This window comes from Eptesicus fuscus, chromosome 9, assembly GCF_027574615.1.
Source record: "Eptesicus fuscus isolate TK198812 chromosome 9, DD_ASM_mEF_20220401, whole genome shotgun sequence".
In the NCBI taxonomy this organism is placed as follows: Eukaryota; Metazoa; Chordata; class Mammalia; order Chiroptera; family Vespertilionidae; genus Eptesicus; species Eptesicus fuscus.
In genome coordinates, this window is record NC_072481.1 from 33,616,005 (window position 1) to 33,631,662 (window position 15,658).

Genomic DNA, 15,658 nt, shown 5'->3' on the forward strand with positions numbered 1-15,658 from the left:
TCAGGTGGGGTTTCCCTTGGGGTGTGGGGCGGCCTGAGCGAGGGGCCTGTGATGGTTTGCAGGCCGGCCATGCCCCCTGGCAACCCAAGCGGAGGCCCTGGTATCTGGAATTTATTTTCCTTCTACAATTGAAACTTTGTAGCCTGGAGCGGAGCCAAGCCTGGGGCTCCCTCCGAGGCCCACAGCCATTTGTGTTGGGGTTATAATTGAAACTTTGTTGCCTTAAGCGGGTGGGCCTGGCCAGGGTGTGCGAAAAGTTTTGCTTCCCCTGTTGCCGGCGGCAACCCTGGCCTGCTCTCTCAAGCTCCATTCTGCTGCCATTTGTTTGAATTTGTTTACCTTCTATGATTGAAACTTTGTAGCTTGAGTGGAGGCTTAGGCCTGGCATGGGCAGGCGGAAAGCTTGGCTTCCTCTGTTACCTAGGAAACCTTGCTCTCTGTGGCTGTAGCCATCTTGGTTTGGGTTAATTTGCATACTCGCTCTGATAGGATGCTGGGCGTGGCTTGTGGGTGTGTAGGAGGTATGGTCAATTTGCATATTTGTCTATTATTAGAGAGGATACTTTATTTTGCAACTGTGACAGATAAAAAGTGAGTTGTACCATTGAGGAAATCTGTGTAAAAGTTTATGTGTGCAATTTTAAATCCTTTTCGGTGATTGTTTCCCTATCTTAAATAGTGATAGAAATTGTTTCTCTTTAAAATATATCATCTGTAGAAATTTAACCAAATCTCTCTAATACCTTTAAGATTCATATCTTACAACTAAACATTTTTTTCTGTCCTCAGAGACGTGCGGCTTTTAATCCTGGAATATTCCCGTTGGTCTATGATTGACAAGTACCGGGCTTTGATGGATGGCCTGTCCCTTGAGTCTCTGCTGAGCTTTGTCAAAGAGTTCAAATCCCAGCTCTTTGTTGAAGGCCTGGTACAAGGAAATGTCACAAGCACAGTGAGTGTGAGGTGTTCTGTTGCTGTTGGCCAGGTCTGAATGCTTTTGTGGGCTCTGGAATTGCATTAGTTCTTCCCTGAAGCTCTGTGGGTTTGGCAGGCCAGCATTGTCATAGGCTATTTAGAAGGGAACCTGGCCCCTCTGATGCTGGGCAAGACTTTCTTATGAAGGAGACTGCTGGTAATGGACCGGGACTTTGGATGAAATGGGTTTGGTAAATATATGATATTGTTATATTTGTTGACAGTTATGTATAGAAACTACAAACTGTTTAGAAATTAAAGTGGGACCTGGGGAGTGGTGAGGGATGTGCATACATATAAGTAAGCAGAACTTGTATGTCAGGCTTATCCTGTAGTAAATAGAGAACCACTGAAGGGTTTAAAAGAGGATTTGTCATTAAGAAAGATCCAGACAGCCCAGTTATGAGGCTGTTATAAAAGTTGATATGAAGTATGATTTCACTTACATGAGGTATCTAGAGTCGTCAAAATCATAGAAACAGCAGAATGGTGGTTACCAGGGTTTAGGAGAGGTAAAAAGAGGGAATTGTTCTATGGGTATAGAGTTAAAGTTTTGCAAGATGAGAAATTCTGGAGTTCCATTTCACAACACTGTGAATATACTTAACACCAGAGAACTGTACATTTAAAAATGGTTGAGATGGTAAACTTTGTTATGTGTCTTCCACACGCACACCAAGTGAAGGTGAAAAAATGATTAAGCTTTAGAGGGTTGGCAAAATAAATGAGTCAGAAGTACTTAAGAAATAATAAGGTAGAGAGGATGGCCAAAACTCAGTGACTGATTAGATGTGGGGGTGAGGGAGAAGGGAAGGATCTAGGATGATGCCCAAATTTCTTGCTGAACTAGTGGGTTGGTGGAGGAGGAGGAACAGTAGTAGGTTTGAGGGCATATGAGGAGTTTGTTGTGAGATTTTGAGTTGGAGATATGTGTGGGACCTTGTGACGAACAGGCCTCTTACAGCCAAGAGTGCTTGATTGGGACTCTTCCTAAACTGTTTGGCTGTTGGCCATCTTCTATGGCTTCTCAGTTTCTCAGGACTGGCCCTTTGATGGAAATACATATAAATGGCCACTCTTGCGTTTGGCTGCTTCCTCCCCACTCCTCTATGTCTTTATCCCACACCTTTACCCAGCCTTAGTTTCTGTCCTGTTCACAGAAAGAAGTTTAAAAGCCTCGACTCACAGAGAAGAGCAGGAACAGTTGCCTGCTTCTCTGAGCAGTGGTAGTATTGGGCAGGGCCTTTGGTCCAGAGGACTTAGTACCATGTCTTCCCCCAGGTAGAAATCGCTTTAGAAATGGGCCTACCCCTCCACTAATCCCTCCTTTTGTTGGTAAGAAAACAAGTTTTGAGAGGAGGAGGAGATGCATTCACTTAGGATTATGCTATTGCTCACTCTGTGCCAGGCTCCAGGTTTCCAAAGCACAGTTACAGTTGTCATAGAGGGCACAGAATATTGGGGTAAACTGAACAGTAAGTTTGATCCAGTGGGGAAAGTGTTGCGGTGTACAGGTAAGCAGAGTGAGCAGAAGAGGAATTGTTCAATTTAGAGCCACTTTGTGTTCAATAGACATAATATTAAGTCAGTGAATGATGAGCCCAATCAATGAGTGACTTACCCAGCATTTTGGGTGACAGACTATATCTGCTTTCCTAATGTTATCCAGGGCTTCCCCAGAGATTAGAATATGGATATTAGTTGGTTCTGGGTGAAATTAATGTCAGGAGAGCCTAATGCAGTTATTTCTTCCCCTTTGCCTCCTAGGACTCTATGGATTTCCTGAAATATGTTATTGAGTGAGTATTGGTTTGAGTTTTCTCTTTGGGAGTTATATGTTCTTATCAGCAGGAGGGCCTTGAGCCACTACTCAATTGTTACTAAACCACAGTGGACATAATTCTTGTGGTAGGTTTTCTTGAAGCTAGTTATATAAACAAAGCACCTCAGAAGGGATTGTGGAGGCCTGACCTCTTTTTCACAGTTTTGGGGTGGGGTAAGAGGATAAAGGCACTGCCTCAGTGACCCACACTGATTCTTTTGCAGCAAGCTGAACTTCATGCCTCTGGAGCAGGAGATGTCTGTGCAGTTCCAGGTGGTAGAACTGCCCAGTGGTCACCACATATGCAAAGTGAGAGCTCTGAACAGGGGTGATGCCAACTCTGAAGTCACTGTGTACTACCAGGTCAGTTGGCCCCTTGCACAGCTATCCTCATGGCTAAGTACCTTTAGGGCATTGGAAGCCGGGGGGAGTAGTGACCCGCTGACCTCCAAGGCCCTCTGTAGTTTTGTGCTTGGGGTCATTTGTTTTCTTGAAGCAACTACATTTAAAAATGCTCCTATCAGTAAAATGAACCCCTTTTAAACCACAGTGCTTCATTAATCACCCAAGTACTAGTCCAGAGGATAGACTACAGTGTGGTTGGAAATTCCCGTACATTCCCCTGACAGAACCCCAAGCAACAGGAGGACATTTGTTAAAAAGATCATTTTGAAAATTAGAGAAAAGTAAACATAACTATGTAATCAGTATACAGCAAACAGAATGATTATCAGAATTATAATTGAAGGTTTCAAAGCACCTGAGAGGTAGGATTTATTACCTGTTTTATGAATGCTGACTCTGAGGTTTTGACTTCCTTACTTCTGAGGTCATATCAGCTGGGGCTTGAACACAAATCCTGTGTTCTTTCCACACCATTCTGGAGAGGTCAGATGGGACTTATAGAACTTTGCAGCAATCTCAATTGGCCCATAGCCTTTGTGTAGTGCCACTCGATTCCTAGACTATGAGGACCTGTGCCTTCTAGCTTGGTCTCAGACTTCTCCAACGCTGGAGCTTCTATAGCTGCTGTTGTGGTTCTGGGTCCCTGCATGAGGAAGTCTCTTCTTTGCCAGGCCTTTGAAGATCTCTGCTCTGGGCTTTGGTCGTGGCTGCATGGTCTTACTCTCTTTGTCCTTTCATTGCGGTTTTGGCCCTGAACCTGAGTCTTTCCCTAGAGGCCCAGCTTGTCCATAGAGCCAATCTCCCTCTGGCTGTAGTTACCTGAGTTTTCCCCCCAGGTTTTAAACTTATTTGAAGGTGAAATGAGCACCATGTCCCAAGCTTCATAAATGGTATGGCCTGGCCCTGCTTAGCCTTGTCCACATTTCCAGTGCTTGACTGCTCAGAACCCAGAGTGAGTAGCACCTCTCCAGTTTTAGGTAGAATTTGTAAGCACCTCTGTTGAGGTGCTTTCCATCGATCACTTCTTACTACCAGCTTCTAATACAGACTGCTTCCTTTACAGAACCACTTCCTCACAGAGGGCATTTTGAACAGGAAATTAATAAAAAGTTTTGACTGGTTTTATTGCAGTCCTTCTAGAGGCAAACAGGAAATCTTGTTGCTGACTAAACAGGGCTTGCAGGGAGCACTCGCTTTATAAAGCCTTTTCTCTAGTGAAGGGGGGAAGGGTAGTAATGAGTCTGTCAGAGGAGCCTACAAGAGCCTGACGGGGATGAACTAAGCAAAATCATTGCTTGTTGGCCTCTTGCCCTCTTTTATTCTAACCACATTATTTTGCCAGTTTCCAGGACAGCCAGGATGTGGTATCTGCTAGGCATTTTTATCAATTGGTTTGGGTCCCTGGGTATGGCTGCAAAGCTCCTATTCACATCTTTTCCACGTGAGGAATAGGTCCAGTTATCCTTCATTGATAACCAGACATTTCTTGCTCTCCTTAGCACCTTGAACTACAAGTACTTGATTTTAGATTGTGTCCTTTAGGTCCTTGGCAGGAGCTGGCAGGTAGGGATTATCGGACTTTCCTCTATGCCTGCCCTGCAGTTCTGTCCTAGGGCTAGGAATACAAATGAGCACGCATGAATCCTATCCTCACAGACCTTCTGACAGGAAGACAGATGTATAAACCAAATTGTAGAAAGTGTGGCAGTAGAGGGTATGATCAACTTTGTTTGGGGGATGAGAAGAATGGGATGGACAGATGAATAAATGGTTGCCAAGAATAGCTGATTAAAATGCCCTGCAAGCCATTGGATTTTCAGTTGGTCTGACCAACTTCTCCTTTCAGTCAGGTACCAGGAGTTTGAAAGAATACACTCTTATGGAGCTGCTTGTGGTAAGTTGTATAAAAGAGTTAAGGAGCCCCTGACCCACAGAGGACTGGCCTTTCTGCCTAGGGCTAGGGACTTTGGAATTGTCAGAGACCTATGGTTGGAAGGTGAGATGGTTATTTAGTATTCTCACCAGTATGATCATGGACAGGGGCCTGGGCAATTTAGGAAGAAGGCAGCAAGGGAGGCTGGACTTTGGGGGTGTATGGAACATTTTGGGGGGAAGAAATGGAGGTTTCTCGGTTAGGAGGAGTTGGGCTGATGGGTAGTATGTTGAATTACAGATGCACATGGAAGAGCCTTGTTTTGACTTCCTTCGAACCAAGCAGACCCTTGGGTAAGTCTGCTGGCAAGAGCACTGAGCTCAAATAAGGGCCTGGGGCTTACTTTGCAGGCTGAAATTTCAGATATCCTGACTGAGCAGTCTCTCAGAGCTCTTTGGCCCTTCCATGCCTACTTAGAGTCATACCTACTGGCCAGAACTGCTGGAATTTGCATCTTGGACTATCATCGGGTTTTCAGTTTGGTCACATTTCAAGATTAGCAAGAGAAGAAGCTAGCCTGTGGTCCTGTAACCTGAGAATGAAATAGATGTATACATATTTGTGGATCTCGAGGTTCAGTCAAGATGTGCAGAAACCCTTCCCTCATCTCTAGTGTTTCTGAGGGAGGGCAGGGCCCAGGTGACCAGCTGAGCTCATAAAACTTTTTGCTTTGGCTGTAGGTACCATGTCTACCCTACCTGTAGGAACACATCTGGGATTCTAGGATTCTCTGTCACTGTGGGGACTCAGGCAACCAAATACAAGTGAGTAAGCAAACTGTTATTATTATTGGCATGAAGAGCAGGGGCTACAGATAAACCTCAGACAACTCTAAATCACAGCTGTAGTGGGTGGGGACTGCAGAGTGATTGGTCATAGATGGCCTGACCCAGGACTGATCAATGGTTCCTATTAGGGTTTGACTCAAGTCCTGAGTCAAAGGGCTTGCCAGTTTATGTCTTCAGGTAGATCTAAAGACAAGAAAGGCAAAGGTACTGGCCTTAATGCTACAATCAAGGTATAGGGCCTTGTTGGTTCTCAGCTTTGGAATGGCCAAGCATGGGTCACTGCTTCAGTATGAGGATACCAGGAAAATGGGCCAGAGTTGGGGTGAGGAGGTAGGGTTCTTTCCATTCATTTCCCTCCATTTAAGGGAGTGCTGAGGAGGACTGGGAAGAAAACACTTGAGCCTCTTTCCGAGACAAGGTTTCTAATGATTTTTGTTTTGTTTCAGCTCTGAAGTTGTTGATAAGAAGATAGAAGAGTTTCTTTCTAGCTTTGAGGAAAAGATCGAAAACCTTACTGAGGATGCATTCAACACCCAGGTGACTGAGCTGGCCTGGTCTTGTTTCTTGGCCCACACAAGCTCTCAAGACAACTGGACACCAGCCTTAGCTTTGCTGGCCAGTTTTGGAACATTGTAGCCCCACCTTAACTTGACCATGTCTTCTTAGCTTCGTCCCTCTGCATCACGCTATCAGGTCCCAAGTGAAGGGACTATAGCATGTCCATCACAAACCACACGGGACAGGGCCTAGTATGTTCTGGAGGCACCAGTGTGATGCCATGCCTGAAGACCTCTTTTTGGTAACAGGTCACAGCCCTGATCAAGCTGAAGGAGTGCGAGGATACCCACCTTGGGGAGGAGGTGGATAGGAACTGGAACGAAGTGGTGACACAGCAGTATCTCTTTGACCGCCTTGTCCATGAGGTAATAACATGGTTCTCTGAATAAGACTGCCCTCGCAGGGACTTCTGATTTGGCAGGAGTCACAATCCCAAGCACATTGGTACTGGGTGGAAGAGCCCTGGGGCACTCACACCTAGGCCTGCTCCTTACTTGCTCATTGCTTGGTTCGTTTCCAGACTGGCCTCTAGCATCTTAGGCGGCCAAATGCGCAGGATGCTAATCCTTACCCCTGACCCCCAACCAGTTTTAATTAGACAGATTCACTTGTTTAATATATTGAGGTTCATGTTAAGATTTGTGAGGGGGGGGAAGTGTTCTGGTATTTAAAGAAAATTTAAAACTTTGGTCTTTATGAACATAGAGTTCGACCTCCAGACAGGATTCTTGGTGTAGGTCTTTTGACAAAGTAGTAAAACCCACAAAAAAGAGCTCTGTGTGCTACAGTCCAGTCTCTTGGATAATATAACCCTCTGTGGTGAATTACCAAAGGACATTGAGGCAGAGGGTTTAACAAGAGGCTCTTAAGGCACTACAGTTTTCCTATAAGCAGGACAGATAAAGTTCTCTACCTATTTCAATAGTTACTGTATTTTTCTCACACTAGAGTATACAGTTACTATGTACCTGAGAGTTTTGGCTGTGTATGTTACTCAGCTATAATTACAGTATCTGCTACCCTTTCTTATGAAACCTTAAAATGTGCAGCCAAAGCTCATATTTATCCTATTCTGGAAGGTTGGGGGCAAGCTGAAACTTGATGTGCTCAGACCAAGGAAGTCTGCCAGGTGTTATTGTTTAAGAACTATCTTTTAAGAAAATGTATTGCTAGTCTTTTATAGCTCTCTTTCCTATCTTTCCTTCCCCTAAAAGATTGAAGCACTGAAGTCCTTCTCAAAATCAGACCTAGTCAATTGGTTCAAGGCTCACAGAGGCCCAGGAAGTAAAATGCTTAGTGTTCATGTGAGTATGGTTGTCATTTAGCCATTATTTTCTGAGTTTGTGCTGGTACCAGAGACCCTAACAGGTCTTTGCCTAGATGTGGTCAGCCTATTTCTCACCTTGAGCCTTTGGCTTCTTCCAGGTTGTTGGATTTGGGAAGTATGAGCTGGAAGAGGATGGTACCCCTCATGGTGAGGATTCAAACTCTTCTTGTGAACCGATGCAGCTCACCTACCTGCCAACCTCTCCTCTGCTGACAGATTCTACCATCCCCATTACTGACATCAGGGCTTTCACATCAACACTTCACCTTCTCCCCTACCACAAAATAGTCAAATAAACTGCAGTCTCATTGGCCTGAACGAAATATTGTGTATTTAAAATGTGTATTTTATGAAGTTACACTACTATGGCCTTAGGGCTTCCATTGAATTTTTGCACTGGCATCGTAAAATTTGATTTACTGTGGTGACTAACAAAACAAGGGTTACGGTAGCAGCAGGCAGAGAGAAAGCAGGGTGGCCAAAAAGCTTACAGGAGCAGTTTGAGAAGCCCTGGCACCTGGTTCTCTCAGATTGAGAATCCAGTTCTGTATGACAGCCCTGTGTAACCCATGTCTTATTAGTACCTAAATGTTAGGTGCTAATACTAATACCTAAATGATGATGTTGTTTTTAATGTATTTTTAAATAAAGATAGTTCTGTATTACCCTTCAGAATGAGGCATTTGCTGCTGTGGCATTCTTGTTTCAGTGTGGGGTACAGATATAAAGATAAACTTTTCCCAAATCCTCTTAGGCAAGCATGTCAAACCCAAAACGAGGCATGTGGCCTGTGGGCTGCAAGTTTGACATGCTTGCTCTAAGGCAGGAAAATATTTTTGAATAAAACGCTGGTAGTCCTATGTCTGCTACATGAGGGTTCAATGAGGACCTGGGGGGGTGGGGAGGGATAGAGACAGAACACCAAGTATGAGGGAGTGGTGAGGGCAAGGATGGCCCTCCATTATTATAGTTGAGTCCTTGTGAAAAGCTAATTCCTGTATTGAAAGTTGCCAAATAATTGCCTCCAAATTTAACCATAAATAAACGAAACACATTTAAAAAAGGTTGGAAAAAGTACTTTATGAAGCCTTAAGAAGCACTGAGTATAATTAAACTGTAACCCAGAGTTAGATACAATTACAAAATAAAAGTTATTGTAGGTGAGACCATGAAATTTCTTAATACTTGATTTTAATACATTGCGCTAAATTTCTAAAAGAACTCAGAGGAACCAATATTTACAGATGGAATATTTATGAAAAATCTGGCATCAGGTATATATATGTATATGTACGTGTATGTATATATATATATATATGTATATATATCCCAAGATTATGTGAACTAAGAAACAGATGATGTATTATCTCAACAGCAGTACTAGAGTGCAGAGTTTGAGACTGGGGTTTTTAAATGCTTTTCAGAGCCTGGGGTTTGGAAAAGGAGCAGACATGGTGTTTTCAAAACCTGAAGTTTTTCTCAGGACTGAAGTCAAAATTGTAACTGCCACAAAAGAGGAAAAAGGGAAGCTTTTCTCGCTTTAATTGTTCATCTGCATTGGAAAATCCAGTATCCCTGAGATAGGAACCACTGCAATAAGAAGGGAGTAAGTATGTTCTCCCAAAGGAAGACTGTTGCTTAATTACGCCCACTGCCCTGGTTATCAGGTGTAAACTTTGCATTTCCCAACCTAATGCTTGGCAGCACCAAGACGTTTCAGTAATGGTTCATCGTAAACCCAACATTCTCCATCTTCATGAAATAACTGTAAAAGAAAGGGGGAGAATTCAGTTACACACTTGTGTACTTCTATAGTATCATTTTTATTATTTTATGTCTCATCCCATTATACTAAACTAGAGGCCTGGTGCATGAAAATTCATGCACTGGGGGTGTGTGTGTGTGTCTCAGCCTGGCCTGCGCCCTCTCACAGTCCAGGACCCCTTGGGGGATGTCCATCTGCTGGCTTAGGCCCGCTCCCCGGGGGATCAGGCCTAAGCTGGCAGTCAGACATCCCTCTGGCAGCCCAGGAGCCCTCGGGGGATGTCCACCTGACAGCTTAGTCAGACATCCTTAGCACTGCCAAGGAGAGGTCAGCCCTTGCTTGTGGCTGAGTGGAGCTCCCCCTGTGGGAGTGCACTGACCACCAGGGGGCAGCTCCTGCGTTGAGCGTCTGCCCCCTGGTGATCAGTGTGCATCCATAGCGACTGGTCGTTCCACCATTAGGGTCAATTTGCATATTGCCCTTTTATTATATAGGATGAGTTTCATGCAGGAAACTGGTCTCATCTTGCTCATCAGTATGCATGCTTAAAACAGTGTTTGGAACTTCAACATTTATTGAAATGAATGAATGAGTTACAGCTCAGCGTACAGGAGCAGTAGCAGTTGGGAGGTTGGGGCAGGTTTCCCAGAGCAAGCTTACCCTCGTCTCCCATTGAATTTCCTTCTCCTTCCTTTCTCGGGCTTCTGCTCTTTGTCTTTCTTCAAGTCTATGCTTGGCTTCAGTTGCTGCATCAATATCTCTGATTTTTAAGTTGAAAGTGACATCCTTCCAAAGGCTAAAAAAAAAAAAGTTAAGGTGCTAAGTACTAGATGGACACAATTATGAGCAATCTTGAGAATGAAATCCAAGTTTATAGCTACCCTTAAGTGCCCTTGTTCACAGACTCAAGATCCTTAAATTGGCACCAGGGAACTGGGGTAAAGATCAGAAAAACAGACTTGGAAGATTCCACTGCTAGTTTGTCAAAGGAGGAAATAAAGGATGGGCAGAAAGCTGGATATATGGTAGGGACAACAGAGGAGCACGAACAGTGAGAACTGAGACCTGCGAGTCTATTTCTGACTCTACATCTAATTAGCTATGCAACTTTGGTGATGTCTCAAGGGCTTGAGTGTCCTTTACTATAAAACAAAAGGATTAGAAGAGAGGAGCTGAGAAGTTCCATTTCAGAAAAGCTCCCTTGAAGAAATGGTGTGAATAGAGAATAAGAGTCAACTGCAGAGGCTTAAAGGGGTAAGCGTCCTCTCAAAGCCTGGAAGATGATAACTGGACAGGTCTGGTCCAAATATGTCACTTTACAAGTGAAGACTCCTAGGGACTAGAAAAGTGTCCACACCTAAGATCCCCTTGTTGTGAGTAGCAGAGCATCTATTTCCATGGTTCCACTTATGTAACTGAGCAGGCAGTCTAGCCAAGCAGATTATTAACAAGTTAGTGACAACAAGCAGGAGTAATGGTCTGTAAGGCCCCCTTCCTTCACTTATGAATCCCCTAATACACTAAACACCCTAATACACTAAACAAAGAACTTTAGTACATAATTCCTCATACCACTAAAAGATCCTGATTTTATTGGGAAAGGAAAAAATGATGTTTAAATCTACTGGAATACTGAATACCAAATAGGCATTTGAATGCATTAAGGAATAACTGATTTTCTTAAAGCATGATAATGATACTTTGTGGGGTTGTTTTTTTTCTTATGTCATTTTAGAGATACATGCTGAAATACTTAGGGATGAAAATTTTTAAAAAGTTTCTTGCAAATAAAAGGCCTGAAGGTGTTTTTCTGCACATCTCTCAGTTGGGACCTCACTGCCATCTCTTATAAACCTCAAAGATGGTGGTAAGCCATCACACTCTGCGTACTTCTTATATGTCAAGTATAATATGCTACAAACATGCTCATCTCATTTATTCCTCACAACAACTCTGAAGCAGTTCTCATTTCAGGAAAAAAGGCAGAGAGGGAAGCTTACAAGTCTTGGTTACAAAATTGTAAGTGGTGGAGCTTGCATGAATCTAGGCATTCAAACTTGGTCTGTGCTCTACTATCTCCATAACCCAGTCCTGCATCTATGCCTAGTCAATCAACAGCTCTAGTTTTGTTGTCTCCTTACCAGCGGGATTCATACTCATTCTGATCTTCCAACTTTCTCACTTTCTTCTTGATTATAGGCAACTTCTTGGTATCTATAAAAACTGCATTTTCCTAGGAAACAGAAGAGGTAGACATATTTTATTGTTCAACCTGTTCTAAGAAGAGGAGTCAATTCTTCCCAGAAGATTTTAATAGATGTTATAATCAAATCCCACATATTGAGAAAGACAGTTTCATCAGCAATCTTTAGCCTTAAAATATAGTTTTGTCTTAAGTCTTAGTAGAGGCTCAATTTAATAAACATTTTCAACGTGACCAGATGCCACACGCTCAGGATGTAATCTCTTGGAGAGCTAGACCCATAAACAACTAATACTAATGATAAGTATGCTGAAGTGCTTTTTACATTTCAAATTCTCCAAATCCAAAATCCAGTTCATTGACACGTGTTAATCCCATACCACCTTCCCTATCTTAATTAGGTACCCTTTGCAAGTTCCCTGAGGGCAAGGACTATCTTATTTCTGTATCCCTGGTGCCAGGCACTCAATACATTGCTTATACAAAATCAAACTGCATATAAATTAGTTCAGCACTTCATTTTATAAACATACCACACATTCTAATGATATAGGTAACATTTACTAGGTGCTATGTGCCAAGCATTTTTTAACATACATTTTTTCTTTTTAAAATTTTTTATTAAAAAATATTTTTTCAATTTGTTTACATTCAGTATTGTGCTGTATTAATTTCAGGTGTACAGCATACTTATTCTTGAATGTTTTGAGAGGAGAGTCAAATCATTCTACTCGCTTATTGCTGAGGAAGAGGCGGGGAAAGGAAAAGGCTTGCCCTGAAGAGATGGCATTAAAGCTGGCCTCGAGGGTTCAATTTCCAGATGAAGGAAGCCAGAGTAAAGGACAGGCTACAATTCAATGTAGCCTGAAACAAGTGGCAAAATATAGCTTCTTACCCCTGTTGCATATTTTGCATACATGACACCATTCCATTCCCCTTCAATTGAACAAAAGGACTTCTTGTCATTTGGAGAACTAAATAGAAAAGAAACATTTGTGTCAGTCTCAAGTTGAAAATTACTAAAGATTCTGGTCAGGGGGACCTATCTACACAGAGCAGAACACAGAAGAGCAACTGGGAAGTCTTTGGTAAAGCAGCTTAACAGAACTGGATCTCCCAGTCAACTGTAAGAACCAGATGGGCCCTGAGCTGGTGACAGCAGCAAACTAGGGACAATCCCTGCCCTCAGGCTGTTCACAGCCTAGTGGGGAGAAATGCCACCATACATTCTGGGTGGTAAGTGCTGTGGGGAGTTATGTGAGCAATGGAGTTCAAGGGCAAAACTGCTGGGATGAAGGTCAGGGAAGGTTTTGCTTATGCCAGAGACCAGATTTTCAACCTGAGGCTGAAAAGGACCACTGGGTCAGTTTGACCTCTTTTCCTGACAAGGATCCCTTCCTCAAAGGTCCATGATAATGACATGTATGGCAGGTATGGAATTTGAAAAGATAAGCATCACAGCAAAGGACAAGTTAGGAGGGGCAAGGCAAAGGCCAGAACGAGGCTGAGAGGTCGGAGAGAAAAATACACAGGGTAGAGGGATGAAGCTTCTATCACTGGACTAAACCTTAAGTATCCTCTATGATTTAGGGGCTTTGAGGAGGGGGTACAAATGGAAAAAAAAAAAATCATAGGACACCAGGTTTAGGTCACTGTCCAGTGGTTCTTAAAGTGTGGTCTGGCAACCCCCTTGGGTTCCCAAGATCCTCTTAGATCAAAACTATTTTTGTAACACTAAGACGTTATTTGCCTTTTCCACTCTAATTTTCCCACAAGTGTAGAGTGTTTCCCATGTAGCAACCAACTAACTGCAAGTAAGTAGGAGAATCCAGTTGTCCTCTATTAATGACAGTCATGTACCACTTGACGATGGGATATGTTCTGAGAAATTTGTCTTGAGGCAATTTCGTTCTTGTGCAAACATAATTAGAATGCACTTAAGCCTCCGTGGTACAGCCTACGACACACATGACTGTTTGGTATAGCCCAGTGGTCGGCAAACTCATTAGTCAACAGAGCCAAGTATCAACAGTACAACGACTGAAATTTCTTTTGAGAGCCAAATTTTTTAAACTTAAACTTCTTCTAACGCCACTTCTTCAAAATAGACTCGCCCAGGCCGTGGTATTTTGTGAAAGAGCCACACTCAAGGGGCCAAAGAGCCGCATGTGGCTTGCGAGCCGCAGTTTGCCGACCACGGGTATAGCCTACTGCTCTTAGACTACAAGCCTGCACAGCATATTTTGCACAAAACAAAAGATTAAACCAGGGGTGGGAACTTTTTTTCTGCCAAGGGCCATTTGGATATTTTATAACATCATTTGTGGGCCATACAAAATTATCAGCTTAAAATTTAGCCTGATAGTTGGTCAAACATTTAATTAACTCACCCCTAATGACTGATTGAATGATTTCAAGGGCCTTATATGGCTCCAGGGCTGGATGGTCCCCACCCTTGCCCTAAAGTGTCAAACAAAACCAAGCCAAGATGTGACAGTTACTGTTTTTCCCCAGAAAGGCACACAAAAAAGAATGTGACTTGGAGACACGCAGGTGGGAGTCAGTCCACTGCATGGGCTAGCTCATGGTCCAATCTGGCCACAGGTGAGTCAAGAATCCATGAGCTGGGTTTGCTAAATGATCTAGGAAAGACCCCTCTCTGTTTCCCATTTGCAAGTTGGGTTTGTAGGAAGGAAATCACACCAGTGACCTGGTTGTTCTGAACCTGTATTTTAAGACTCCTTCTGAAAATGGGATTTTAAGAAGAGAAATGACACACAAGATGTGAAATACGTTTACAAAGACAGAACCATTAAAATGGTCAATTCCTAACAGACATTATCATTCAAGACAAAAGGAACAGTATTTCAGAGAAGAGCACTAACGCAGAAAAACAAAATACCTACAAAATCTCAGCAGTAATTCTGTGCTTCTTGCCCCCATAGAAAGGTTTCGTGTGGAAGACAATATTTGCACTATAGCCAGTTTTGGAACAATTAATATTGCATTCTCCACCTAGTTCCACCCAGGGCACTGTGAGGATAGACCTGCAAAATGGAAAGTTTTCAGGTAAGGCTGACAATTCAGAGGAAAGAGAGGGGCATAGCTTAAGAAACAGCAGGGTTTGCTGCTTGCTGATCAGAAGAAATGGATGCAGCTCTACTTGCCTTCCATAACCATTGGGGAATGTGAGGATGTAATGTTCATCATGGTCTAGACACGAGACACACCCTGTGGAGAGAAGGGATAGAAACTCTGATGACTAGTGTCACCTGGCCATAAGGTCGTCTTGTCTGATTGATGGATTCTCCATTCAATTTAGAGAAAAACAAGCTCGCACTCCACCATTGCTTTCACCCAAAATAAACGTGCTTACATGCAAACAATGACATCCAGGCTGGCTTTCTGGGGCCATTTCCTCTTATTTAGACAACTAGAGGCCCAGTGCATGATTGAATCATGCACGTGTAGGGTCCCCTACACGCTTTCGCTTTCGATCACAGGGAGCTGGGTGCACCAGGCGCCGGAGGCTTCTGAAAGGCCTGGTGCCTGAGCGGAAAGGCATCCAGCTCCCACGCTTTTGCTTTTGATCGCTGGTGCACCAGGCCTTTCAGAAGCCTCCAGCGTGGCAGAGGCTTCTGAAAGGCCTGCTGCCTGAGCGGACAGGCACCCAGCTCCCACACTTTTGCTTTCGATTGCGGGGGAGCTGAGTGCCTGTCCACTCAGGCACTCAGCTCCCCTGCTTTTGATGGTCCGCGCGGCGGGACATCAGCTCGTTACCCCAGAGGCCCCTTCTGTGCCGCAGCACAGCCATGGCGCAGACGCTGAGCTCATGCCGTTGCTGGCGACGCAGCTCAGCTTCCCGCCAGCCCAATCAGCTAC

At 43.6% G+C, this 15,658-nt stretch overlaps 2 protein-coding genes across 10 annotated transcripts in view; one reads left to right on the forward strand and one right to left on the reverse strand.

Moving 5' to 3' along the window:
• The window catches only part of NRDC (nardilysin convertase), a 79,959-nt gene extending 71,826 nt beyond the window's left edge, over positions 1-8,133 (forward strand). Inside the window, exons 22-31 of the mRNA XM_028142168.2 lie at positions 790-952; positions 2,743-2,774; positions 3,022-3,160; positions 5,049-5,096; positions 5,376-5,428; positions 5,816-5,899; positions 6,370-6,460; positions 6,730-6,846; positions 7,696-7,785; positions 7,907-8,133. Of these exons, the coding sequence (XP_027997969.1) occupies positions 790-952; positions 2,743-2,774; positions 3,022-3,160; positions 5,049-5,096; positions 5,376-5,428; positions 5,816-5,899; positions 6,370-6,460; positions 6,730-6,846; positions 7,696-7,785; positions 7,907-8,104 (1,015 nt within the window). The 3' untranslated portion in view covers positions 8,105-8,133. The remainder of the gene's footprint in view (positions 1-789; positions 953-2,742; positions 2,775-3,021; positions 3,161-5,048; positions 5,097-5,375; positions 5,429-5,815; positions 5,900-6,369; positions 6,461-6,729; positions 6,847-7,695; positions 7,786-7,906) is intronic.
• A 729-nt stretch (positions 8,134-8,862) lies between these two features.
• Positions 8,863-15,658, reverse strand: part of OSBPL9 (oxysterol binding protein like 9) — a 128,976-nt gene continuing 122,180 nt past the window's right edge. For 8 of the 9 annotated variants that reach the window (XM_008139319.3, XM_008139318.3, XM_008139317.3 and 5 more), the window contains 6 exons: positions 14,944-15,007; positions 14,683-14,823; positions 12,672-12,750; positions 11,715-11,806; positions 10,234-10,369; positions 8,863-9,573 (listed from right to left, as the gene is read on the reverse strand). In XM_008139319.3, the coding sequence (XP_008137541.3) occupies positions 9,499-9,573; positions 10,234-10,369; positions 11,715-11,806; positions 12,672-12,750; positions 14,683-14,823; positions 14,944-15,007 (587 nt within the window). In that variant the 3' untranslated portion in view covers positions 8,863-9,498. The remainder of the gene's footprint in view (positions 9,574-10,233; positions 10,370-11,714; positions 11,807-12,671; positions 12,751-14,682; positions 14,824-14,943; positions 15,008-15,658) is intronic. The other variant, XM_028142177.2, reaches the window with a different exon arrangement.